This window comes from Taudactylus pleione, unplaced genomic scaffold (genome assembly GCF_031769625.1).
Source record: "Taudactylus pleione unplaced genomic scaffold, aTauple2 ptg000266l, whole genome shotgun sequence".
NCBI lineage: Eukaryota > Metazoa > Chordata > Amphibia > Anura > Myobatrachidae > Taudactylus > Taudactylus pleione.
The window spans coordinates 3,061,130-3,088,839 of NW_028284668.1; the positions used below are offsets into that span (position 1 = coordinate 3,061,130).

At 47.7% G+C, this 27,710-nt stretch overlaps 1 protein-coding gene across 1 annotated transcript in view; it reads left to right on the forward strand.

Moving 5' to 3' along the window:
* Window positions 1-27,710, forward strand: part of MYH9 (myosin heavy chain 9) — a 386,037-nt gene that overhangs the window by 179,777 nt on the left and 178,550 nt on the right. Inside the window, exon 20 of the mRNA XM_088481216.1 lies at window positions 12,457-12,565. Coding sequence (XP_088337342.1) covers window positions 12,457-12,565 — 109 coding nt within the window. The remainder of the gene's footprint in view (window positions 1-12,456; window positions 12,566-27,710) is intronic.

A 27,710-nucleotide genomic window follows, 5' to 3' on the forward strand; every position in this document is an offset into this window, starting at 1 on the left:
CTGTCCTGGCCTTCAAGAGATAAGCGTTTTGTTCCTATTATTCACGTCCTCTATGTAATGGAAGTGCCTACTATCCAAGGTTGTACTGGAAGGCAGTATACACTTTCTGCTGACACTTTAAGGAAAATTACAGACCGTTAAAACAAGTTCCAAACAAGGGAAAATGAGATTGTTGACTCAACTTCAGTTATGGACTCGAGTTATGTTAAAGGTTTTAAATTTCATGGTATCTTGTTAATTATGTATGCGGTACACCAGTAATCAAGCGTCAACTTGATTTTTTTTTTTTCTCCACTATGAAAGAGTACCATGATGATTTTTTTTTTCTTTGTTTGTGGTAGTAATGGATACCTATTTAAAGCACCCCAAAAAAAAAATGGGATCCCTAATGTCGATGTAGCCTAGCGTTTTTAATTCTATTTGATAAGCGTACTTTTTGCCATAACGCAAAACATGATGCAGAAAAGTAATTTGGTTTAGATTTTTGGATTCGGGGGGAAAAATTACCTTAGGGGTTGAAATTTCATGGTGATTCATTAATAAACACCCGTGATATTTCAAATAAACTGGATAAAGAAGCCACGATTCGTAAATAATTTTAATAAATTGAAAAATCAATATTTAATGAACTCATTGTCAGACAGTCGAGGTATTTGGCAGAAATAGTTGTCTTGACATCCTCTCAACTAAAAAATTTTCGTAGAAATCTGAGATGGGTGGTGGACACCCCTGGTTGAACTGACATGGAATGACCCTGTAGGTAATAGCATTAACATAACCCTGTGGAAAAAGGGAGGTATATATATAAATAATATAATCTATCCCGCCCCTAGCCATAGGACTTCAGTTTGTTTGTCACTGCAGGATTCAGATGCACTGTTGTAACGGGACTGCTCAGGCAGTCCCAAACTTTTTATGGTTTTCTTTTCAGATTTTTGAGTTGGCAGTACTAAGCGTCTGTATTAAGACGCATGTACAGTGACTCCATCTACCTCCGCCAGGCCGCAACATCAGTGATTGTGCTGGTGGTTTTGGCGGTTCGTGGCTGAGCTTAGCTAGCAGTGAGGCTGCAACTTGGACTGCATCGGAGATGTCCGGTAAGGTGATTCCTCCCTTATGGGGAATCGTGCGCGGCAGTCCTTACTTCTGGTGTCAGGTGCACCAGAAGCTGCTGCTGTAAGGACCAGGGATTATCCGCATCCTTACTAGATCAGCCGGGGCCCTATTCTCTGACGCCGGTGAACGGCAGCACACACAATCTGCTGCCACGAGGCAAGCGTACCCGGCTGGTTAAAGCAGCTTAGGGGAGATAGGCGCTGCCCCAGTAGCTCCTCCCCTGACCCATACGCAGTCCCTACGAGGGTTTGGTGATTCTGGATTGCTCCACCTACCCTCCACGTGTATGAGACTCTCATGGTCCACGCAGTGCACCCGAGAGCTGAGGGTCTGGGTCAGTCTCCCTGTATACCTCTCCCTTGGTTAAGGTATACGGTGCGCTATGTCCTACCATTCCTTTGCGTTGCTGTAGTGGTTTTGGAGCCAATTGTAATTATGACATGTGCATTGTATGTGACTGTTTGCTAGCTGCTGACTGATACTGTTTTTTTTATGTCCATCTGTCAATTAGAACTATCACTGTTTTTTCTTTCTGAAGTACTTCACATTCATTGAGATTTTGTGAAGGCTGTCACAACTTTGCAGTTTAGCCTTTTACTTTGAGTATATCAAAAGATAAAGGGAAACAGGAGGCCTGTGCTGGTTTCATGTAAGGCTTGTGTGTCCTCACAGGACATAACGGAGAGTTTGTGTGTTGACTGTTATAAAGTACCACCTTACCAGTCCGGGTTACCTGTTGTTGGATAAGAGCCATTTTGTAGTCACATTGCATTGTTACTTTTATACGTGTATATATGCTAAGCCTAAAGGGAAACAGGAGTTCAGGCATGTTCTGCTATTGCTCCATTTGACCCTCAACTACCAGGATGCTAGAGGTTAAATTGTACTTCACACCTAAGGTGCATACACACGAGATATCTTTGAACGCTATCGTTCAACGTGTATGCAATGAATGACCAACGATGCGCGCTCCCGCTGGACGATAACGATATCTTTGGTCGTCCGTACATGCAGGCCAATTTGGACAATAGTCTAGAATTGCCTGTTCAGAGATGTGGCAGGATGACTTAACTGAAATATATAGTTCAAAGATATCTTTGTGTATACACCCAATATAGTTTGTCCTGCACTACAGGGAAATCGTTCAGCGATATCGTTGATTGTCCTGTGTGTACCCAGCATTACTTGTGAAGACTGAGCTACCATCCCCCTCCTAATTAGTTGGAGACGTTCAGCTGCTGTTGATCATGGAAAAATGTCTGCTATGGGGAGATTGGGGCTCTCGGAGTATACCTTTTCCTAGGACCAAGGTATATAGCACTGGAATCCTACCAACTTTTGTTTGTATAAGTTGATTCAGTGCCGACTTGTAAGTATATTTGTATGCATTGCACTTCTATCCTATTAATATATTTATATGCATGTCGATCCTTCCAAACTTGTGTTTAGGTAGTTGAATTTAATGCGTTTTTGCAAATATATTATATCGGAGGTTCTCAAACTGTCTTCAGGACCCCACACAGCTCACATTTTCCAGGTCACCCAGCAGGTACACAGGTGGAGACAATTATCACTTGTGATTCTGTAAGGAAACCTGGAGAACATGAACTGTTTGGGGTCCTGAGTTTGAGAACCTGTGTATTATATGCCTTTTACGTGACTTATGCTAACTCTGCTGGGGGAAAATAAATTATTTTTGTTTTTCCTAACCCCAAGCTACTTGGTGTATAGAGGTTAGAGAGCACTTCACATTTATTTTTATCTGTGAAGGGGATCACATTGCATGCTTAACCCTACACTTGTTGGTTACTTGGAAGTATTTCCCATGTCTCAAGACAAGGGTAAATATGAGACTGTTGTCTCTGTGCTGGTTTCATGTAAATCCTGTGCAGTTGGCCTCAGGATTTCATACAGGATGGACTGTATGATTGTTATACACAACAGTCCACCTCGCCAGCACCTGTTCAGGGGTCACCTTAAATGTCGTCCTGGTCTCAGGTTATGACGCAGTTAGTGGACTGCATATCGGCTCCCACACTGCCTCCCACTTTGGATTACCCACAGTGATTACAGCCTGCTGTGTTTCCTCTTTCTATACATCCTTTCTGGATGGAGGGTTATGTCCACTCATTTCAGATCTGGTTTTTGGTATATACCTATCTGCAGATGTTACAAACAATAAGGAACCAGCCGTCAAAGCATTTAGTTGGACTGCACCATTCTTTCAGTCCACCCTGTTTTCAGATTCTGATATATTTGAGAAAGCAGAGGATACAGTTTTCTCCCTCTTGGCCTATCTCGGAGAGGAGGAGTGTCATTCATCAGTGGATGTTCCTATTTAGCAGGGGTGGTTAATTCAATCCTCATTATAGAAGATGAAGTACCGGCTCCTAAAAGCCTAATAATCCTGGTGTTCAGACACCAGAATGTGATTTAGGCTGGATTACCTTAATCTGTACATTTTACTGAGTTTATGGGGTAAGCATGGAACACTAGAGCTAACTTTTCCAGATTCCAACAGGACTAGTGTCTTTTTACACTCTCCCACAGGGAGAGTGCATTAGGTAGGAAATCCCCACCCTCCCTACTGGGGATTTTTGGATTCTTACGTGTCCCCTTCCTAAAGGGTTACTCCCCAAAAGGTTGTTTGCACAACTCCCCCATCAGATTCTTTCTAGGCCCTTGCCCTCTAGTAGAGCATATACATGCCTTGCTAAATTCAGGGGTGATAATCCCGGTTCCTTTGGCTAGCAAGGAAGCAGTTATTACTCAGATTTGTTTTTGTTTTAGAAGCTCAATGGGTCTCATCGCTCTATTCTGTTTCGGAAATCTCTCAACAGGTTCATCCATGTGCCCAAGTTCCATGTGAAGACCCTACAGTCAATTATGCTGGCAAAGGAACATAGGAATTTCATGGATCCCTGGACATAAAGAATGCATATCTGCATGCACCTTTGCACTATTCCACCAAGGGTTTGAGTTTTGCTGTTCGTCAGCAACATTACCATTACCCTTTTGGTCTGTCCAGTCCCTCAGGAGGTTACCAAGATAATGGCAGTCAGGACTGCTCATCTCAGGAGGAGTCCGGATACTGCAGTTGGTACATCTGGGGGCGCTACTGGATTCCCGTGGGACAAAGGCTCTTTCTTCCAGTGGTCAAGATTTCTGCTCTACAATTGCAGGTGCGCAAATTGCTCCGCAATTAGACGTTATCCATTCACTCAGCAATGGTCATGGTGGAACATGCCCAGGTCCATTCCAGGCCTCTGCAACGACGGATTCTCTCCTGGTGGAGCAGGTATCATCTGATATGGTCCCAGATGTTCCTCCTCTTTTGGGAAGTTTGGTTTTTCCTCTCATGGTGGCTGCAAACGTCTCATCTGGGCAAGGGTTGCCCCTTCTAGATACCAGATGGAGTTCTCCTCACCATGGATGCCAGCCTCTGCGGATGGGGCCCAGTTACAGGTCGTCATGCTTTTCAGGGAAGATGGCCGACCCAAGGAGGGTCACCTGTCCATAAACATCCTGGAACTTCTTGCAGTATACAAAGCACATTCAAGCACAGGATATCCAAAAGGGCAGGCCTGTCCAAATCCAGTCCGAAAATGTGTCTGCAGTAGCCTACCTCAACCATCCGGGAGGCACGCAAAGTCTGGCAGCCATGGGGGAAGTGACAAACATTCTGGTCTTGGCAGAATGTCATCTTCCAGCAGTCTTGGCAGTATTCATTCCAGGAGTCCTCAACTGGGAAGCGGACTTCCTAAGTCGCCAGGATATACACGCCGGGGAATGGGCTCTTCATCCGGATGTCTTGCAGATCCTAGTGGACAAATGGGGACTACCAGAAGTAGGCCTCATGCCACAACCACAAGGTCCCCAGGTACGGGTCCAAAACCAGAGATCCCTCAGCTGACTTTGTGAATGCTCTGGCAGTGAAATGGGACTTCAATTTGGCATGCCGATTTCCTCCAATCTCCCTCCTCCCAAGGGTCATCAGGAAATTCAAACGAGGGTGGCACAGTAATACTGATAGCTTCTGCTTGGCTCACACGCCATTGGTTCACCGGCCTTCAGTGTCTCTCCATAGACACTCCATGGCCTCTTCCTCTAAGGCCGGACCTGTTGGCACAGGGGCCCCTGCCTGCACACGGAACTTCCTCGTCTGTCTTTGACGTTGTGGCTCTTGAGTCTTCCACCTTAAGAGCCAAAGGTTTTACTAGCTTTGTAATTCAGATGATGCTTAGGGCACGAAAGCTTTCCTCTGCCAGCATCAATAAGAGTTTGGCACTTGTATTTTCAATTGTGTTTCCATAGAAAATATGATCCTACAGTTTTTAGGCTCTCCCGAGTGCTTGTTTTTTTTCTCCAGGTTGGGTTAGACCTCGGTTTTCGCCTGGCCACCCTGAGAGTTCAGGTATCAGGATCGCCCCTCTACTTGATGGTGGAACATTTTTGTATGGTGTTCTGAGGGTTCAGCCTCCCTTTGTCTCCATGGGATTTGCCTTTGGTTGGTTCTCAGGGCTCTACAGGCTCCCCCATTTGAACCCCTGAAATCAATAGACCTCAGGTGGTTGACAATGGAGATAGGTTTTTCTTCTCGCTATCGCCTCTGCCCGCGGGGTCTCTGATTTGTTAGTTTTTTGGGGGGGTTTTGTCGCTCCCCCGGTTTTGTTTTTGCACTAGGATAGAGCTGTTCTTTGTACCAAGGTGGGTTATTTTTCTAAGGTGCTATCCTGTTTTCAGGTAAATTTAAGAAATTGTGTGGTTCCAGTCTTCAGACAGTTTTGTAGGTGAAGCTTCTATGGATGTTGTATGTGGATTGTACAAACTCCTCTAGGAAATCAGACTTTTTTGTTTTGTATGGTTTTCACAAGCGAAGCTGGCCAGCTAACAGACTCTGGCTAGATGGCTTCGTATGACTATTTCTCAAGCTTGCACACAAGCTGATCTTTCTGTTCAAACACAGTAACAACACATTTCTACTCGATCTGTGGTGCCTCTGCTGAACAATGGGACAGAAGACCATGTGGCTGCCTTGCACACACTTTTCTCAGGTTTTATGCATGTGATGCTATTGCCTTTCAGAATGCTTCCTTTGGGCGCCGGATTCTCCTTTTATGTTTAGGAACGTCCCCACCCTTAAAGAACTGCTTTGGGACATCCCCAAGGTAATTCCTGTGGACCCTATGGAACCCAAAAAAGAAAATAAGAGTTATGGTATAACATACCTTTGTTAACTCTTATTCCTCGAAGTCCACAGGGCACCCACCCTAGTGCACCTGGGTGGTGTTGGGTAATCTCTCCTTTTGTATTTCAATGATTCCCTCTTCTTAGAGTGTTTCTGGTGTATCTTGTCCTTCCTTCTCCTCTTTCCTTCTGGCTTGGTTACAAACTGAGTGCCTGTAGTCAGGGGTGGGATATGTATGGAGGAGGACCGAGTGCATCCTGGGACCTAAATCTTGTAACTGTTTGGTGCCTGGATCACTCAACCACATACCCCAAGGTAATTCCTGTGTACCCTATGGACCGCGAAGAAAAAGCGTTAATAAAGGTACCGTAACGCTTATTTTTCCAACTATGCTATTCACGCCCTGCTAGCCTACTTTGTTCACCTGGAATTTTTCAACAGGCTTTTTGGTGACCCATGGAGTCTCTATCTATCATTCTGGCACTTGGTTCTGGGGGATCTCAGGACCTCCTTGGATTTCTGGGAGGCCTATTTGCAGTTTCTCATCCAGCCCGGTCACCAGAGCTTCCTCTGGCTTGCAGTACGAGGAGCATTTTAATTTTCAGACGTTGCCAATTGGTCTTTTCAGAGTCCATCAACCCCCCCCCCCCCCTTTTTTTTTTTTTTTTTTAACGAAAGTCATGGTAAATCATGTACGCGTCAGGTTTCTACCTTCTCTAAACAACCTACTAATCCTTGTCTAGTCTCGGATGTTCTCACATCTGTCTCTCCAGTCCCACGGAAAGCTCATCAATGGGGTGTATTCCACCTGGACTCCGTCGCAGTAGAGAGATTCATTCTGGGGGCCTTGCTGGATTTACAGGGTTCAGCAGGTCTTCCTCTTACCAGAAAAGCTTGGGACATATAGGCCAGGAATTACATGGTTTTAAGTCATCGCTGAGTGTCCATATACTCTGTTCCTGGGATCGTTTTGTCTCCACATTCGTCAAGGAGGAATATGCCTAGTTTCACTCCCGGCCTCTTCAGATGGAGGATGGTCCCTATGGAACCGGTCCCACTGATGTCTCACACCTTCCTGGAAGGTTAGGTTCTTCCTCTTGTGGTCCAGGTGTCCCGCTTAGACAGGGGATTCCACACAGGGTCCTCCTCACCACTGATGTAAACAACCTTACACGGTCAGTGAACAACTTCCATGAGCCAGGTGCTAATCAGCTTTGTGGTTCTCCGAACAATCTTCAGAGCTCCTGTGCCTGGCTCAGCTGCTCCTACAACATGGTCCGGTCCAGGTTCAAGCTGATAATGTGACTGCCATTGCCTACATAAACCAGTGGGACTCGCAGTCACGGGGCATTGAAGGTGAATAGTGTTCTCATCTGGGCAGTGTCAGCTTCTGGGTCTTGTCAGTAGTCTTCCTCCCCAGAGTCTGGGTTGGGCAAGAGCGCTTCCTCGGCCACCTGGGCATCTACCCAAGCAAATGGGGGCTTTGTCCAGATGCTTTTCAGTTCTTCGCTGGTGGTGGCCGGATTATCGCCTTGGTGGCATCTCAGCATGAACACAGACCTTTGAGGTACTGCTCCCCTACCAGGGTTCCAGGAGTCCTTCGGGTGGACGTCTAGCCGGTCCGGCAGGAGTTTCTTTTCTAGTGTCTTCCCTCCAATTTTGTGGTTCCAAAATTCCTATGTTTGCTGCAGTGAGAGGGAGACATGGTAATCCTGGCTGCCTCCTATGGGCTTTGGTGAGCTTGGTACACCGATCTTCTTTCAATGCTTTGCTGTATCATCTTTTGTAACTTGATATTCTGTCTCTGGGCCCGTGCTTCTATCCGAATCTGGCCCATCGCGTTGCTCTTGAGCACTTCTGGGTTCTCCAGGTTGGTCATTCGTACTATGCTGATTGCTCGTAAATTCTCCTCTGCAAGACTTTGTCACTGCTTGGGTGGATTTACTTCACTTTGGGTTCCAACTGGAATTTTTTCCCAAAGGGGTTCCCTCTCTTGGGTCCTCTCCCTTCTGCAGGTGGGGCTGGCTTGTTCCTCTGCCTCTCTTCTTGGAAGTTACAGGTTTCCTCACTTTGTCCTCTTCAGAGGCAGTTTGCTCTGATGCCTAACGTCCGAACTTTCCTTCAAGGTGGTGTTGTTCCTTGGACTTTGGTGCTTCAAGCTCTTCAGTCGTCGCCTTTGACCTTAGTTTGATTTCGTGGATGACCGCTTTCCTGCTCCGGCGAGTGTTTCTCTGGGGCGCGTTGTACTGTCCCTGCCCATGGAGTTTTTTTTGCTGGTACCAGGCTGTCCTTTAATTTGCTTAGGCTATCTTCCTTCGGTAGTTTCCCTGTTTCTCATCACCAGAACTGTTTGGTCCCTGTGTTTCAGGCATCTATTTTTCTACAAAGGCAGCCTCTTTGGATTGTGCCGGCCCTCCCGAGCTTGTGGTTTGGACTCTGGTTCTCTGTGGATGGACCCCCTTTAGTTCTCTACAAATTTCGTAAATGGTACTGGTGGATTCTACATGACTTATCAGTTTCATTTTCAGTCATGGCAGTCCTCTCTGTTCAGTCTTTGCAGTTGGATTTTTTTCACCGGATTGTACTTCTTGGGTGGCTTGCCAGAGGTGCCTCCATTTAGCAGCATCATAGAGAGGCCCTATGGTCTTCCTCCCATGCTTTATTGCTTTATTCCGGGTTCTGTTCGACACCTACGCAGCTGCGGATACGGCTTTTTGCTTTTTGCCGAAGGGATTCTCAGCGTAGCTGCGGCGCGTTCCCTCCCGTTATGGGATAGCTCTGGGACTTCCCATGGTCTTACCCTCTGTCCTTTTTTGATATGGTTTGTTAACCAGGTAAGGCATAAGTCCTCTTTTCTTAAGTCCTTTTCCTCAAACTCTGTAGGGGTCACAGGCTGTCCACCCTAACGCACTGGGCTGGCAGGGTTTTTTACTCCACTTTCAGTCCTTCTTTTAGCGTTTCTGGGTGTTTGGACCAGTCTGTCTTCCTTCTCTTCCTCGCTCCTGCCTAGGGTTTGCTAAATAAACTGGCCTGGCTCGGGGCCGGTATAGGGGGGAGGAGCCTAGGCTGCTGGGAGAAGCTTAACTATTTGGTGCCCGGACTCCTCCTGCTCCACCTATACCCATGGTCTAAAGCTGCATACACGTGGAAAGATTTTCTGTCCAACCATCCAACTAGTTGATTGGTTGAATGAAAATCTGGTAACGTATGGGAGTAAATGATCAGCAATTTGCTCCTAAATGCCAGAAAATAGATTAAAATGGTCGTTAGACAAGTTTTGTTAAATGTTTGATCTAAACAATTTGTTCAAACAGTTTTTGTCCATTTTCCGGCGTTCGAGAGCAAATTGCTGATTGTCATTTGCTTTCATACCTTAACACAGGGCTCGACAAATCCCGGGGGCCAGGTCGCCATGGCGACTAAAATTTTAGTCCTGGCGACCGGATTTTAGAGCTAAGTACTGTGAAAAATAAAGCTAACTGAAAAAAAAAAAAGTAAGAAAGCACTCCTATTGGTTACTGGAGTGGGTGGACGGGATGCTGCAGGCCTGTTGCACAGAGGAATGGATACCTGCCACAATTGATCACTGTGGCCATGTCGAAGGAGTGTGACATGACCGCCAGGAGCTGAATTATTACTGGCACTTTGGAGGAAAATGGCTGCAGATAGCTGAAGCACTGCCAGCGGGGAGGAGAAGAGTAACCGCTTGGAGCTGCAGTTCTGCCAGCAGCAGTGGAAGACAGTGACCACCATGGCACTGAAACACTGCCGGTTGGGGAGTAGAGTGACAGTCGGGGAATAGCAGGGGTGGAGAGTTACCGCAGTGAGCCGCAACACTATTATTGGAGCTGAATCATTACCGGCGCTGAGGAGGAGAATGACTTCGGGAAAGCATCACTACCAGCATAGAGAAGGAAAGTGACCGCAGGGAGGTGCATCACTAACCTGCATGGAGGAGAAGAGTGATCGTCTAGTAGCTGCAGCACTGCCAGCAGCAGAAGACTGTGACCAACAGGGAGCTGCAGCACTTGCCGGTTGGAGTGGAAGATATGTCCTCCGGGGAGTTGTACAAAGGTGGTGAGTGTGTGTGGTTTCAGAACAGTGACCTCCCACTATAATATTATTATTGGAAGCACTCCTGTGTGGCACAACTAATTGGGGGTACTTGTGTGTGGGGCTCTCCTGCATGGCACACTGTGGATTGGGGGCACACGTGGGGCATTCCTGTGTGGCAGAACTGAATGGAAGAAACTACTGTGTGGCATAATATGACTTTGGGCCCTACTGTGTGGCATATTTTGAATTGCGGGTAGGTATGCCCATGTAACAGAATCTAAAGACCATTGAAGAGGTGTGTATGGTGGTCTGATGTGTGGAGGTTGAGGGGCATTGAAGGGGCATGTATGGTGGTCTATACAAGTTTTCATGTGTTTTGGTTATGGACTCCTAAGCTTTTAAGCTGGCTCCCAGTTTTTACAAAAATTTATCGAGCCCTGCCTTACCAGATTTTCATTCCAACCAATCAACTAGTTTGATGGTTGGACAGAATCTTTGTGTGTATGCATCTTTAACCTGTGTCCACTATGGAGTTATTTTGAAAAGGACTTAACCAGGTAAGACATAAGTCCACTTTTTTTTGTACATTCGTGGCTTTTCACGTCTAATTGGATTTGGCCCTTTGTTTTCAGAATATTCACTGGCGGTGATCGCTGCACCGCAATTTTTCCCACCCACTGTACACGCGCCAGGGTGTTTTAGTGGGGCGCCGCCAAAAGGGCAGGGCCCATTCTGCATTTTTGAAATCTAGCTGGGCGCAGCCCCTGCTAGAACAGCCTTGCAGGAACGCTACGCACATCTGCCATGTACGGTACCAGCAACATCACTTTTCCTGCACGCGTATACTAGCACTTGCTGGCAGTGAAATGACACATTTCATAGATTTGCCCCACCCTACCCTAAGTGGCTACTCCAGCACAAGTTTTCTATATCCAAGGTGGCATGGTCAATCAAAATGGAATCCTAGAAATGTCAGTACAAAATATAATTTTAAAGGTGATTTCAAGATCATTTCCAAAACATTAAAAATCTTTATCTCCACAGAGAAATGTTGCATTGAATATTTGCTGCAAAATTGTCTTGACTGTAAGTAAAGTCAATTCATTTCAGCAATAGGATGGTGGATTTTTATGTTCACAGATATTACAGGATTGTATTTCAAATATATTAATAATAAAATATCAATCATTATCTGATACTCTAGAACAGGGGTATGGAACCTTTTTTTCTGCCAAGGGCCATTTTGATTTTTAGAAAATCATTCGGGGACATACAAAATTATTAACTTTAAAATTTGCCTCCTATATTTGGTTAAAAACGTTATTAACTCGCCCTTAATGTGATGGCTGTAAGTAACTGCTTCTCTTTGGTATGTTGCCAGCCAGAGTCTGGAGGGGCAGTCCCTATGGATGTGTGACAGGCAGATTGATAAGGCAGCCCTGGGGTCCTCTCAGTCCTAACCAGCCTGATGACAGCACTGACTGTACACACCCCCTGCTCTGCCACTACTGCCTGCTTGCCCGCACTGTTAGGGTGAGACCCTGCACTAACCAGCTCAATGGCAGCCATATGACAGCCCTGATTCCCCCCCCCCCCCTCTTGTGCGCTGCCTGCCTGTCGCCGCCGCTGATGAGGAGAGAGCCCTGCATGCCACTCAATTACAGCCCTGATTCCCCCCCCGTGCTACCTGCCGCCGCTGATAGGGAGAGAGCCCCTGCAGTAATCCCCCGATGACAGCCCTGACACCCTCCACCACTGTGCTACCTCCCGCCGCTGATAGCCGATGACAGCCCTGACACACACACCCTCCCCCCGCTGTGCTACCTACCGCCGCTGATAGCGCAGCGGGGGGAAGTGGTGTGTCAGGGCTGTCATTGGCTACTAGCTGTCGATGACAATCCTGACATCCCCTCTCCCCTGCTGTGCTACCTGCCGCCGCTGACAGCCGCTACACTACGCTGATTCTGCTGCTGACAGCCGGCCGGGCCGGATGATTTCACTTGCGGGCCGTATACGGCCCGTGGGCCGGAGGTTCCCCAAACCTGCTCTAGAACAAGTTCTGTTGTGAAAAACTTTCATGATTTTTTATTTTTTAGGGCGTTTGGCAAACGACAGCAGCAGCTTACTGCAATGAAAGTAATACAAAGGAATTGTGCAGCCTACCTGAAGCTCAGAAACTGGCAGTGGTGGAGACTCTTTACAAAGGTTCGTCCCCTATAATTTTTTTCTTTTTTTTTCTTTAACAATGTTTAGACATTTGTAGAAAACTTTCACTTGAGGCCCAAGACTTTGTGTGTGTATAATATATAGATAGATATTTTTGGTCTTGTGACCTTGTTCTTGCGACCTGTGTCAAGAAACTTTACATTTTTAACACTGCTTGTTGTCAATTCTTTACAAAACCAATATTACAAGACCTTGGAGTTTGGCCTATATGCCATTATACATTGGAATACTGATTGCTCTGGAGGGCACATGGGCAAGTATCTCGGAGGTCTACAGACAATTCCTTGGACTTCATGCTTGGTTTGTGCTCTGACATGCACTGTCAAGTGTGGGACCTTATATAGACAGGTGTATGCCTTTTCAAAATCCTGTCCAATCAACTGAATTTACCACAGGTGGACTCAAATTAAGCTGTAGGAACATCTCAAGGATGATCAGTGGAAACAGGAAGCACCTGAGCTAAATTTTGAGTTTCATGGCAAAGGCCGCGAATACTTATCTACGTGTGATTTTACACGTTGTCGTCATTATGGGGTATTGTGTGTAGAATTTTGAGGACAAAAATTAATTTATTCCATTTTGGAATAAGGCTGCAACATAACGTGGAAAAAGTGAAGCGTTGTGAATACTTTCCGGACGTACTTTATAAAACTTAACCTTTACTGGATATACCTTAAACATTATTTATATTATTGGAGACCACTAATATAGCGATATTTAGACTCTGCTAATTATATGTACTGCCCTCTTACAGGGTAATTATATAAAAACAATTATTGGGTTAATTACCATAACTGATCTGAAGATGCCCATAGAAAAATTAGATAAAATAACAAAACTATTCACATTAGATCAGTTCTTTATTTCAAAGAACAGGAGTTGCATCCTATTAGACAACAAAATGGCTTGGTTTCTACCTACAACTCTCAAATTTAAGAATGTCACTGATATTTGAATCATAATTATTTAGTGGCATAGGTCAGCAAGTAATCAGGCTGAACATCTTCAACCAAAGCAAAAAGATCTTAATTCATTTGAGTAAACAGCAATTTGCTGTAATTTCTAAAGCAGCCGTGTACATTCGCACTAAAGCTCCTTATTTCAACATTAGTTTCACCCAATATAAAAGTAAAAAATGCAATTCTCACATTGTGTAATCCTATACATTATGACAGGAAATTTAATTGAAAACCACAGATGAGATGATTCCCACATGTTCCTATATTCATTAGCATATTAAATATGCATCAATTAAACATGCCAAGGTTATCTACAATTCTGTTTGCTGCCTCACTCATACATTGGATATGTATCCGTTTAAATATGTAAAAAAAAAATTATCCTCCGTTCAAAATATCAATTAGACATATCAAAATAACACGGATGAGGCAATTATTACATATCCATGTAACTTTCTGACTAAGAATAAAGTCAGAAGTGAGTCAAAACGATTGAGCCAGTTCACTCCCTCTGCTCATTTAACTGTCTCCTTTACACACGTGCATCATTAAAGGCATCTTTCTACTTCAGGGTCCATAGGGGGTCCACAGGGTTGACCTTGGGTATAGCTGGATCTGGATCCATGGGCACCACGCAGTTAAAGCTTTAGCTGCTCCCAGGATGCACTTGGGTCCGTCCTCCTCTATACCCTGCCCCCAAGCCACAGCACCTCAGTTTTAGTTGGTGCCCGGCCGGAGTCGGGTCACCCTGGGCAGTGGAGCTGCATAAGCAGCCCCTAAGCTTATTTTTCTATTTTTAAAGATTTTATTTTTTACTATCTTCAGAGCGGCAGCATCAGACTGTCAATCTGGACGTCCACGCTGCCGCTTCAACAGCCCCGCTGGCGCTGCAACGCCAGTACTGATCTGGGGATCGCAGCGGGACCCCGGAGTCAGTACTAGCGTGGCTCCGGGACTCCCACAGACTGCTGCCGGATGCACAGGGCCAGGTAAGCCGCGATAACAAAGGCAGTCTTCAGCCGCCAGTCTCTGGGGACAGACCGGCGGCGCTAGTAGCGGCGGCGGGCTCCTCCTCTTCAGGAATACCCCGCGTGACCGCTGGACCACCAGGGTGTAAGGACCGGAAGGGAACTGGCATCCCTGGGGGTTAATCACTAGCCAGGGGTGGCAGCCTTCCCTGGTTTAGCGGCTCCTCCCCTCAGCCCAGCACGGCTTCTCTCATGCGTGCTGGCGTCGCTGGGCTGTTATCTCTCTGCACTCCTCCTCAGAGCTCTCTGGCGGCCATCTTCTCAGAGCAGCAACGCAGACCTCCCAGGTGGTATCCAGTGGACCGGTCGCCCTGCGTACCTCTCCCCTGCTGAGGACAGTGTTAGCAGCGCTATAGCCCTCCCAGACACTGAATCTGGGAGGTTGATTGTAGCTGAAGGTGCAGTGAGTATAACTTTCTGCATAGTATGTGACTTTTGCTAGTACTGCTGTCTGTGCTTATTTCTACTTACTGTCAGCTTTTACCTATCCCTTTCCTTCTCCTAAGGCCCGCAGGTGCGTGGGGGAGGGGTGTTCTTTCTGTGTACCTCACGTATATAGATCTACGTATTTGTGAGGTCCGTCACATACAGTGGAGTGCTACACAGTACAATATCGTGGGCTGTTTGTGTTGCATACTTGGGAGTGCGCAGGTGTTATACGCCTGACCTCTTTTTGGTGATACACTTTTATTGCAAAAGTTTTTCTCATGTCTGATGAGGAGAATGAGCGCTCTGTGGCTCCTGTGTTGTTTTCCTGCCGATGCTGTTCGGCAGGGGTTGATGGGGCGAATTTGTCTCAGGATGGTCTGTGCCGGCGGTGCCAGCTGGTACCTGGTCCCTCTAAACCCCCGGTGGCGCAGGATCCTCCTTGGGCGATGTTTACACAAGTGCTGGCCTCGATCGCGGACCGGCTTGCGGTCCCTTCTAGGGTGTTGCCCCAGCCTACCATCCCCCGTTCCCCGGGTGTTGCATGTCTGGTGCAGTCTCCTCCCGGGTCTCAGACTGTGGGTCCTTATGTGGGATTGCCTGTATACGTACAATCGCCCACGGTGACGCAGCAGTCGATGGTATCCTTTCAGGGGGGGGTATCCTCAGACGGTACCCCCTCCCTGGGTGGATGTTCTCTCCAGCTCTATTCAGAGCCTGGCGGGTTCGGCATCGGCTTTTCAGTCAATGTTGCACAGTGATTTGCCCCCAAAGGCGTCCAAGCGACCCGTTTCGGCTTCACTGGCGGCACAGTACACTGATGTGTCTTCAGATGACGGAGAGATCCATGAAGACTCTGACTCGGATGCCGGGGCCCAGGAGGTGGAGGCTAAGTCCTCCATTAATGTGCCGGCATTGGCTAGGGCGGTGCGGGCCATCCTTCATATAGAGGAGGATGCGCCGGCTCCCAGGTCGAAGTACCCTAATTTTAAAACGGCCAAAGTAGCTTCGACTGTTTTTCTCCTGTCCGACCAGTTGACGGATTATATGGCGGGGGCCTGGCAGTTGTCCAGCAAGAGATTCCAACCGCAGAAACGGTTGGCTTCCAACTATCCTTTTCCTGAGGCTCATTGCAGGAAATGGGAAACTCCGCCTGCGGTGGATTCCCATGTCACCCGCTTAAAAGCGCTACGTTGCCTTTACCATCTATCTCCTCCCTGAAGGATCCCACGGACAGGAAAGTGGAGACTTGTTTAAAGTCTATCTACTCTCTCTCTGGGGCTGTGGCCCGTCCGTCCATGGCAATCTCTTGGGTGGCTAAGGCCATCGAGAGCTGGCCCAACTCTTTGGAGGATACCTTTCCGGATGATGCTCCGGAGATCCAGAGAGCGTTGATAGGACAAATGAGGGATGCGGCTTCCTACATTGGGGAAGCATCGTTGGATGCAAGCCTGTTGACCTCTAGGGTGTCGGCTGCAGCTGTGTCGGCGCGGCGGTCCTGGAGAGCTGACGCAGACTCCAAAAAGGGCCTGGAGTCCTTACCTTTTAATGGAGATTTGCTTTTTGGTCCAGACTTGGACAAAATAGTGGATACTCTGGCTAAGTCTAAATCAGCCTTCCTTCCTTCGGCTTCTGCACCTACCAAGGTACGGAGCTCTGCCTTTCGGGTTCAGGGCAAGGCCAAAGGTCAGTCCTTCCCGAGGCAGTCGGCGACCAAAGCCGCTTCTAAGCCCAAGAAGCAGGCCTGGAGTGCCAGGCGCCCTTCTTCCAAGCAGGAAGATAAACCTTCTGCCTGATGGGACGGGCCTCCCTCTGGGGGACCCCAGAGTGGGAGGCCGACTTCTTCAATTTGCCCAGTGGTGGCACAATACCACCACGGATGCCTGGGTTCGAGAAGTGGTCTCCCAGGGGTACGCCCTGCCTTTTTGGCACAGACCGCCCCACCAGTTTTTCTGCACGAGTCCTTCTCAGGACAAGACCAAGGCTTTACAGATTCAGGAGGCTATAGAGTCCTTGCTGAAAGCAGGGGTCATTGTTCCCGTTCCTCAATCACAACGAGGGACGGGGTACTATTCTACTGTTTTTGGTGCAGAAACCCAATTGTTCTCATCGCCCTATCCTCAAATTGAAGTCTCTGAACAAATTCCTCAGAGTTCCCAAATTCAGGATGGAAACGTTGCGTTCCATCATTCTGGGGATTACATGGTGTCCCTGGATATCCAGGATGCCTACCTCCATGTTCCGATAGCACCTTCGCACCAGCGGTATCTGAGGTTTGCTATCCTTCAGCATCATTATCAGTTCCGGGCGCTACCCTTTGGCCTCTCCACGGCACCGAGGGTATTCACCAAAGTGATGGCAATCATGGCCGCACATCTTCAGAACCAGAATGTATGGCTGCTGCCGTATCTGGACGACCTCCTTTTGCTGGCGAGCTCCCCGGAGGTACTGCTTCAACATCTCCACCTGACGATTGCTTGCCTGCAAGTGCACGGTTGGTTGATAAATTGGAGAAAGTCCTCCCTGATTCCATCACGGCGGATGGTTCATTTGGGAGCCCTGCTGGATTCTCGTCAGCAAAGGATCTTCCTGACTCCGGAGAAGGTCTCCTCCCTACAGCTGCGGATACAGTTGCCTGAGCAGTTGCCGCCTGTTGGTCCATTCGGCTATGAGAGTTCTGGGGTCCATGGTGTCGATATTCGACATGGTGGAATTTGCCCAGTTCCATTCCCGGCCCCTGCAGAGGCTGATTCTATCGGAATGGAACGGGTTACCTCACCGGATCCGCTGTCAGATGCTGGTGTTGTCCCCGGAGGTTCGGCAGTCTTTGGCTTGGTGGCTTCAGACAGCTCATCTGGTCGAGGGGCGCCCCTTTTGGATCCCGGACTGGGTCCTGCTCAGGACTGATGCCAGTCTCCGGGCTTGGGGGGCAGTGACCGGCTCATTGTCGCTTCAGGGTCGTTGGTCTGCGGAAGAAGCACTTCTCCCCATCAACATCCTGGAACTGCGGCCAGTATACAGGGCCCTGCAGTCGTCCGGCCCCACTCTTCTCGGAAGGGCGGTTCAGGTGCAGTCCGACAACGCCACCACGGTGGCATATATCAACCACGAAGGAGGAACTCAGTCGGGCAGCGATGTCGGAGGTGTCTTAGCATCTTTTGCTTGGGCGGAGTGCCACATTCCAGCGATCTCGGCGGTCTTCATCCCCGGAGTCCTCAATTGGGAGGCAGACTTCCTCAGCCGTCACGACGTGCAGTCCGGGGAATGGTTGCTTCACCCAGAGGTGTTTCAGCTACTCGTGGATAGATGGGGGCTGCCGGAGCTGGACTTGATGGCCTCCCGTCACAATCACAAGTTGCCCGTTTACGGGTCAAGGACAAGAGACGCAGGCGCATGTCTGGTGGACGCGCTGTCGGTGAAATGGACGTTTCACCTGGCGTATCTGTTTCCTCCGATATCCCTACTTCCTCGGGTCCTGCGGAAATTCAAGCAGGACGGCGGCATGCTCGTGCTGGTGGCTCCGGCGTGACCCAGACGTCCTTGGTACTTGAGGAGCCTCTCCATCGACGCTCCGTAACCTTCTTCCTCAGCGTCGGGACCTGTTGTCTCAAGGGCCCTGCCTTTACCCGGATCTGAGTCGGCTGTCTTTGACGGCGTGGCTCTTGAGACAGCCGTCTTGAGGTCTCGGGGCTTCTCCAGTTCGGTTATTGGTACCATGCTCAGGGCACGCAAACCTGCTTCCGCACAGATTTACCACAGGGTGTGGCGCACTTTCAGTGGTGAGTCCAGAAGCTATGATCCTCGGGTGTTTCGAGTTTCTAGAATCTTGGAATTTCTTCAATCAGGTTTGGCCCTCGGCTTACGCCTTGCCTCTCTGAAGGTTCATGTGTCTGCTTTGTCCGTGTGGTTTCAACAACGGATTGCTACACTGCCAGATGTTCACACCTTTTTCCAAGGTGTTCTCAGGATCCAGCCTCCTTTCGTGCCTCTTGTGGCTCCTTGGGACTTGTCGGTGGTGCTACGGGTCCTGCAGGGTCCTCCTTTTGAGCCTCTTGAGTCAGTGGAACTCAAGTGGTTGACGTTTTAAGACCGTTTTTCTCCTGGCTATTGCTTCTGCCAGGAGGGTGTCAGAATTGGGGGCGCTTTCCTGTCGCCCTCCTTTTCTGATTTTTCACCAGGACAGAGCGGTGCTCCGCACTCGTCCTGAGTTTTTGCCTAAAGTGGTCTCAAAGTTCCACATCAATCAGGAACTTGTTGTGCCAGCTTTTCAGTCACCTGATCTTTCAGCTGGTGAGGCTTCCTTAGATGTAGTCCGGGCTCTTAGAATCTATGTGGTCCGGACGGCTTCGGTTAGGAAATCTGATTCATTGTTTGTCCTCTTTGGTTTTCACAAGAGGGGTTGGCCTGCCAACAAACAAGCGTTAGCCCGTTGGCTTTGTTCCGTTATTTGTGAGGCTTATGCACAGGAGGGTTTACCTGTGCCAGCCTCTGTTAAGGCTCATTCCACTTGTTCAGTGGGTCCCTCTTGGGCTGCTAGACGTGGCGCTTCTGCTGTTCAGCTGTGTAAGGCGGCCACTTGGTCTTCAATTCAGACGTTTTTGAGGTTTTATGCGTTTGACACCTTCGCCTCTCAGGATGCATCCTTTGGGCGCCGGTTTCCCCTTTCAGCACAGGAGCGTCCCCGCCCTTTGTTGAACTGCTTTGGAACATCCCCAAGGTCAACCCTGTGGACCCCCTATGGACCCTTCAGTAGAAAACAAGAGATATGGTAAGAACTTACCTTTGTTATCTCTGTTTCTACGAAGTCCTTAGGGTCCACAGGGCGCCCGCCCTGACTCACCTGGCTTCATATGGGCTGTGTGACTGGTCACCGGTTTTTCATGTCCCATTTCTGTGAGTATGGTTTCTTGTGTGTTCCAGTCTTCCTTCTCTCTGTTTCGTCTCCTCCTCCGGCCTTGGCTGCTTACCAACTGAGGTGCTGTGGTTCGGGGGCGGGGTATAGAGGAGAACGGACCCAAGTGCAACCTGGGAGCAGCAAAGCTTTAACTGCGTGGATCCAGATCCAGCTATACCCCAAGGGCAACCATGTGGACCCTATAGACTTCGTAGAAACAGAGATAACAAAGGTAAGTTCTTGCATATCTCTTGTTATACCTGCCTAGGTGCGAGCTGTCAGATCCATCTTACTAATAGAAGATGACGAGCCAGCCCCTAAATCCAAGCACCCTCTGTTAAAATGGCAGAAGGTGGCTTCAGCAGAATTCCCTCTATCGGATCAACTAGCTGAACACACATGTGCAGCCTGGTAAGAGGTTTCAGCTGCAAAAATGTCTGACCTCCTGTTACCTATTTCCTGTGGCTCATTGTTCAAAATGGGAGGCCCCCCTGTGGCGGATTCACATGTTTCACGTTTAATTAAAAGTGCTACGTTGCCTATCTCTACAGTAACCTCTTTGAAGGATCCTATGGATAGAAAGGTGGAATCTTGCCTGAAATCGATTATACTCTTTCAGGGGCTGTTGCTCATCCGACCATGGCTATTGCAGGGGTGGCTAAAGCTATATAGAGCTGGGCTGACTCTCTTGAAGAATTTTTTTTTTTCCCTCAGATGCTTCTAGGGATCCAAATGTCTTTTGTTGCTCACAAATACAAAATGCAGCTTCCTATATGGGAGAAGCGACATTGGATGCCAGTCTCCTAACCTCCAGAGTCTCGGCCGTGGGTGTCTCTGCCTGCCGTACCCTGCGGCTACACTCATGGAAGGCAGATGCGGACTCCAAGAAAGGCCCCTACAATGGGGAGATCTTGTTTGGCCCAGACCTTGACAAGATTGCAACCACGTTGGCAGCATCAAAAAGTGCATTTCTGCCTTCAACTGCTACTACAAGGCCTCGGACTACTTCCTTTTAAGTCCTTTCATCCTCAGGGAAAGCCTAAAGGTCAGTATTTTTCCTAGGCAGTCTGTCTCCGCTAGGGCTGCCAAACCAAGGACCAAGCAGACTTGGAACACCAGATGCCCTGCTTTAAATACCCGAGGATAGACCCCTCAACCTGGTGGGATGGGTCTCCCCCTGGGGGATCCCAGAGTGGGAGTCCGACTTCTTCAGTTCGCCCAGTGCTGGTGTCAAATCACCATAGATGTTTGGGTAACAGAAGTGGTCTCTCTCAGGTACGCCCTCATTTCTTCAATGGCCTCCCAACCAGTTTTTTTTACACGAGCACTTCTTCAGACCCGAGCAAGGCCCTACATATCCACAAAGCCATATAGTTCTTGCTGCAAGCAGGGATAATTGCGCCAGTCCTGCTATCTCAGCGAGGGACTGGTTATTCTACTTTTTCTGGTTCAGAAGCCAGGTCTCATAGGCCTATCTTCAAATCCCTGAACAAATTGCTCAGGGTACCCAGGTTCAGGATGGAAACCCTACGCTCAGTCATCCTAGTTATGGAGCCTGGGGACTTTATGGTATCTCTGGATATTCAGGACACATACCAATAGCGCCCTCTCATCAGCGATATCTCTGGTTTTCTATACTACAGCAACACGTCCAATTTCATGCTCTGCTCTTTGGACTATCCACAGCCCCACCGGTGTTGACCCAAATTATGGCAACCCACTTGCGTTGTCAGGGTGTCCAACTGCTACCATATCTGGACGACCTCCTGCTCTTAGCAGGTTCCCCAGAGGTGCTTCATCGTCATCTGCAGCTAACCATTGCTTTCCTGCACAAGCACAGATGGGTAATCAACTGAAAAAAGTCCTCCCTGATACCTCACAGAGAATGATTCATCTGGGAGCCCTGCTGGATTCTCAGGATCGGAGAATCTTTCTGACATCAGACAAGATTTCCACACTTCAAGTACGAGTGTGCAAATGTTTCCACAATTGCCAAGTGTCGATCCAGTCAGCAATGCAGGTTCTGGGATCCATGGTGTTCACCTTCGACATGGTGGAATATGCGCCGTTCCATTCCAGGCCTTTGCAAAGGCTGATCTACTCCAGGTGGAACGGGTTACCCCATCGGATCAAAGCTCAGATAATGCTGCTCTATCTCTGCATCTGTCTCTATCTTGGTGGCTACAGACATCTCATCTAACCAAGGGTGGCCCCTTTTGCATCCCCCACTGGGTAATCCTAACAATGGATGCCAGTCTTCGGGGCTGGCGCACAGTGACCGGCCAACACTCCTTCCCGGGCCATTGGACACCAGTCGAATCAACCCTGCCAATCAACATATTGGAACTTCGAGCTGTCCACTGGACCCTCATACTGGCCCAGGACATACTTCAGGTAAAACCTGTACAGGTACATTCCGACAATGCCACAACAGTGGCTTACATCAATCGTCAAGAAGGCACTCTAAGTCGGGCAGCAATGACAGAAGTGTTACGCATTCTGACATGGGCAGAGTGTCACCTCCCAGCCATCTCTGCAGTGTTCATTCCGGGGGTTCTCAATTGGGAAGCAGACTTCCTCAGCCGTCACGTGTATCCCGGGGAATGGTCTCTTCACCACGAGGTGTTCCAACTCCTAGTGAGCAGATGGGGCCTCCCAGAGGTGGACCTCAAGGCCTCCCGACACAATCACAAACTGCCAGTGTATGGGTCCAGAACAAGGGATGCTGAAGCAACCTTCATAGAGGCATTGTCAGTGAGTTGGACCTTACAGTTTGCATACCTGTTCCCTCCAGTCTCCCTTCTTCCTAGAGTTCAAACAAGACTGAGGTACTGTTCTGCTGGTGACTCCAGCTTGGCCAAGACATCACTAGTACTCAGATCTTCTGAGTCTCTCCATAGACACTCTGTTCCTGCTGTCCGTACCTGTTGTCTCAGGGTCCTTGCCTTTACCAGGACCTGGGGTCGTCTCTTTGACAGCGTGGCTCTTGAGTCATCCCTCCTGAGGTACAAAGGAATTCTCTTGCTCTGTAGTCAACACTATGCTCAGAGCGCGTAAGCCATCCTCTCCTCTGATCTACCACAGTGTGGCATACATATTTTCAATGGTGTTGTACCAGAAGCTACACTTCCCATGTATTTAAGATTTCCAGAGTCCTGGCCTTCCTTTAAACTGGATTAGACCTTGGACTCCGCTTGGACTCACTGAACATGCATGTCTCTGCTCTATCCATTTGGTTAGAGCGTAGACTTGCTCCACTACCAGATGTCCACACCTTCCTCCAGGGTGTCCTCCATATTCAACCTCCGTTTGTCCCTCCAGTGGCTCCATGGGATTTGTCAGTAGTTTTGTGCCCTCCAGGGTCCTCCATTTTGAACCCCTGGATTCTGTGGAACTCAAGTGGCTCACAGTGAAGACTTTTTTTTTTTTTTTTTCTTCTGGCTATAGCATCCGTCAGAAGTGTCAGATTTAGGGGCACTCTCCTGTCACTCCCCATTTCTAATATTCCAGTAGGAGAGGGCTGTGCTTCGGACTCGCCCTGGTTTCCTTCCAAAAGTTACTAGTTTCCACGTTAACGAGGAAATTTTAGTCCCAGCCTTTCATTCACCAGACCTCTTGGCAGATGAGGCCTCCTTGGATGTGGTCTGGTCCCTCAGGATATATGTGGATTGTACCAGTTCCTTTCGGAAGTCAGACTCCTTATTTGTGCTCTATGGATTTCGCAAGGAGGGATGGCCAGCCAACAAACAAACATTTGGCTAGATGGCTTCGCATGACTATCTCACAGGCTTACACGCAGGCAGGCCTTCCTGTACCCGGCTGCTGTTACTGCTTATTCTACTCGCTCTGTGGGTCCTTTGTGGGCAGCTTGCCGTGGCGCCTCAGCTAAACAGCTTTGTAAGGCGGCCACATGGTCCTCTGTCCATACCTTTCTGAGATTCTATGCCTTTGATACATTTGCCTCTCCAGATGCTTCATTTGGACGCTGGATTCTCTAAGCGCAGGAGCGGCTGCAACCTTGAATTACTACTTTGGTACATCCCCAAGGTCTGCCCTATGGACCCTGAAGAAGAAAATTAGTTATGGTAAAACTTACCTTAACTCTTTCTTGAAGTCCATAGAGTCCACAGGGCACCTGGCTTCATATGGGCTATGTTTCTGGTCACCGGTTTCCTGTCTCCTTCTCTGAGTGTGATTCTTGTGTGTACCAGTTTTCCTTCTCTCTTCTCCTCTCTTCTGACACCTCAGTTGTCAAGAACTGAAGTGCCTTCGGCTCGGGGGTAGGGTATAGGGAGTTGGACCAGTGCATCCTGGGAGCTGAAGGCTTTAACTGCGTGGTGTCCGGTCCTCAAACACCACCTGCACCCCAAGGTCTCACTGTGGACTCTATGGACTTTGAAGAAAGTTATCAAAGGTAAGTTTTACCATAACTATCAAGTTTAATACATCTCATCGTTAGGGCTTCCTGCTTCGCCTCGGTAAAGAGGCGAAGCAGGAAGCATTATAGCGGCACGATAAGTGTTTTTTTTCACTTAGGTAAGTTCCTATGGCGGAGGACGATGAACCGGCGGGTGCAGGTCACGTGTGCGCCCCGCGTGATCTGTGCTGTCTGATGCACATTTCGCTAGAAGCTTGTTCACAGGGCAGCCATCAATGCACACATTATCCTGAAGTTTAAATAGTTGTGACTTAAAATTAATCTAATAAAATAAAAAATCCCTTTCCTATGTGAAGCTAAAGTCTTCGTTTCTGAGGTATTTTCTCCATGCCTTGATCCCACTTTCTTGTTCAATGCAGGTATATAGACTCTGAACATCTATAATATCCATAAGTAAGTATCCTTCCGTTCCATACCTGTAAGGAGATGGAGTACGCTACTTGTATCTTTTAGGTGAGATGGCAATTCCCTAACATATTTACTTGGGAAAAGATCAATACATTCTGACAGGTGTGAGGTAAGGGATTCAATCCCCACAATAATAAGTCGGCCTGGTGGGTTGACCAGAGACTTATGAATTTCGGCAGCAAATAAAGAATGGGAATCATTGGGGTGGGCACTATTAAAAACTGGAATTCATCTTTAACAACACTTTATTATGCAGATAATGAATTAAAACTGTTCTGTGTTCATAAATCTATTGGTAGGGTTCTGTGATAAGATCTTTTAAGATACTGCATCACTTAGCAAATCGATGAGCCTCTTTCATAAACTGTACGATCTAAAATAACAGTGCCCCCCCCTTATCGGCCTGTTTTATCACTATTCCTGTATTCTTTTGGAGTTTTTTCAAAGCCACCTCCTCATTCTTCAAGTTATTTTTTCTGTGGTAAGAAATCATGGTCCCACAGGTCCTTTTTTAACAAGATCATTAAACACCTGAATATGGTTACCCTTAGATTTCTATAGGATATTATTTTGATTTCCTATTTAGGCTGGACTTAGATTTGTTGGCATTATCTATAATATCTGTCTTTACAAAGGGTCTCTTCAAAGTGCTGTTCCTTGTAAATTTATTCAGATCTATATAGGCTTCAAACTTATTTGAATAAAGAGGACCAGCTGTGCTAATTAGCCAAGTGTCAGTCTCCTACATCCTCAGCAGAGAAATTTCAGTTGTACTTAATTGATAGGTTAAAGATGCCACTGTCCTCGGGATTCCTTCGTATAGAAATCTTCTCTTGGTGTGTCTTCCTCCCACCGCCCCGAGTGCCTTGTCTTCTGGGTAGCTTTTTTTGACAGGTGAAGCTGTCTTGAACCTCTTTGAAGGTCTGTCTTTATGAATGCAGATTTTCTGTATTTTTGGTCTGGAGATAAAAAATCTGAGTCACTGTTGGACTCTAGTCTTTGTAATGCTGTAAAGCGATTCCTCGCGGTGATAGCTCTATTGTAGAGGGAGTATATATTGGCACCTGAGGCAGTCCATCAGTCATCTTCCTCTTTTTATGCTGGTGTGGAGTTGTCTTCCGTCTTTATAAACCTGAATCTTCTGGGGACGTAATTCTCAGAATCTGCTTCAGTTTTTCACCTTGTTCAAATCTGGTCTGTCTCGAGAAAACTTCCTCCTCTATTCACTCTCTAGATTTTTTTTTTTAAGGTCAAATCATTCACCTTGAATTCTTCTTCCTTAAGCTGGGCATCCACTTTACAATTGTATAGTGTGGAGTACAGAGTTAAATACACTTGTTCATTGGGACTCATTAAAATATACTATTTGTCCAAACACAAGTGATGATGGTTAACTGGTATATAGTACAGTGTGGGGTCCTGCTGCTAATGATTGGTCTGTGAAACGGATCCTAATTGCTCTTGAAATATTGATCACTGTAATGTGCCCAAGGTTAGTGCTTGTGCTGTAGTGAATAGAAATCCAAACAATTTCTATGACCTTGTATTGATCTAACACTGTTAGTGTGGTCATGTAACTATTGTGCACTAAATTTCAGTCTCGACCTTGGTCCATGAAGCTGAAAAGCTGGTGCAACTATTAGACTGTTTACAGTAAGGGATGCCTGGGTCTTGGTTACCTTACTAGAACACATCCCAGAGTGCTTGGATCATTGGTGCTAGAATTGAAGTTTCGGTGGTCTCTGCTCACTGGACCCACTAGTTCAAACAAGTTTGGGAAGCAGATGCAGTGTCTAAGACTAGGGTATTTAATTAAATTTTTTTCAGGTTTTATTTGGTCAAGAGCTGGAAGATATCTGTGATACTAGTGTATGGGGATATCGGGTTATTCCAGAAGAGGAAGGTAAGCAGGAGATATCTGTGATACTAGTGTATGGGAAACCCCGGGCCATTCCGGGAGAGAAAGTTAAGCAGGCACGCCCCCTTCAAAAGAAAATAAACAGTTGCGGCGCGCTGGGGAGGGGGGCACTGTGTGACCCTCAGCACGGCGCACAGCCATTGGGGGGGATCGTCGTCGTCCTCCCCCCCCCCCCCCCCCCCCCCTTGGCATAGGAGACTCTCCGGCTGCTGCTTTAGAAGACACTGACAGTCTTCCAGTGCAGCCCAGCACAAAGCAGCCTGTGCTGGGCTGCTGTGACCTAAGAGGGATGGGGAGTGGTGCCACAGCCGTGTAATTAGTACCCGCTCGGTACCCCTGTGTATGGGCGATCGACATATCTGTTCATCAGCTGAGCAGCACAGCCAATGCGACATGTCTGAACGACGTCATTCAGACAGTCTGTACACACTGGCCGACGGGGGCACGATATATTGGCCGATCAATTGATCAGCTAATATATTGGCCAGTGTGTACCCAGCATTAGGTGGCAGAGTGAAAAACATACAAGTAAGCATCTGTGTGTCCAAGAACTCATCCTGTTCAATACCACTGTTCAATCTTAAACCAATCTGCTAGAACACAGATTTAAAGCAGCGCTAGGTTCAAAATTGCTTTCTTCAGCAATCATCCCCAATCCGTAACAACCATCACAGCAGCAGAAAGGCTCCCACCACAGCTGAAACCGGGTGGGTACATAGCGCATTATACAGGCTATAAGTCTGAGTGCTTGGAAGTCTGTGTACACTAATCAAACTTGTTTTTCCACCAGTAGCAGTGAACTGCTTTCAACACCTAGCCTTTCCATTACCATAGAGCAAACTAGGGAAAATTAGCACTGTGCAATATGCATCTTTACAGGCATGAATATACTCTTCTTGCCCATCATCCAGCAAATTATTTTCTCCAACCCTTGACCAAATAAAACCACCACTATAGCAATATATCTGCAGATGGACGTTCATACACACTGAACGACCATTTTCTGCATGCTACAGCGGGTCGGGCTGGGCTGGGGGCTTTTTTTGCAGGCAA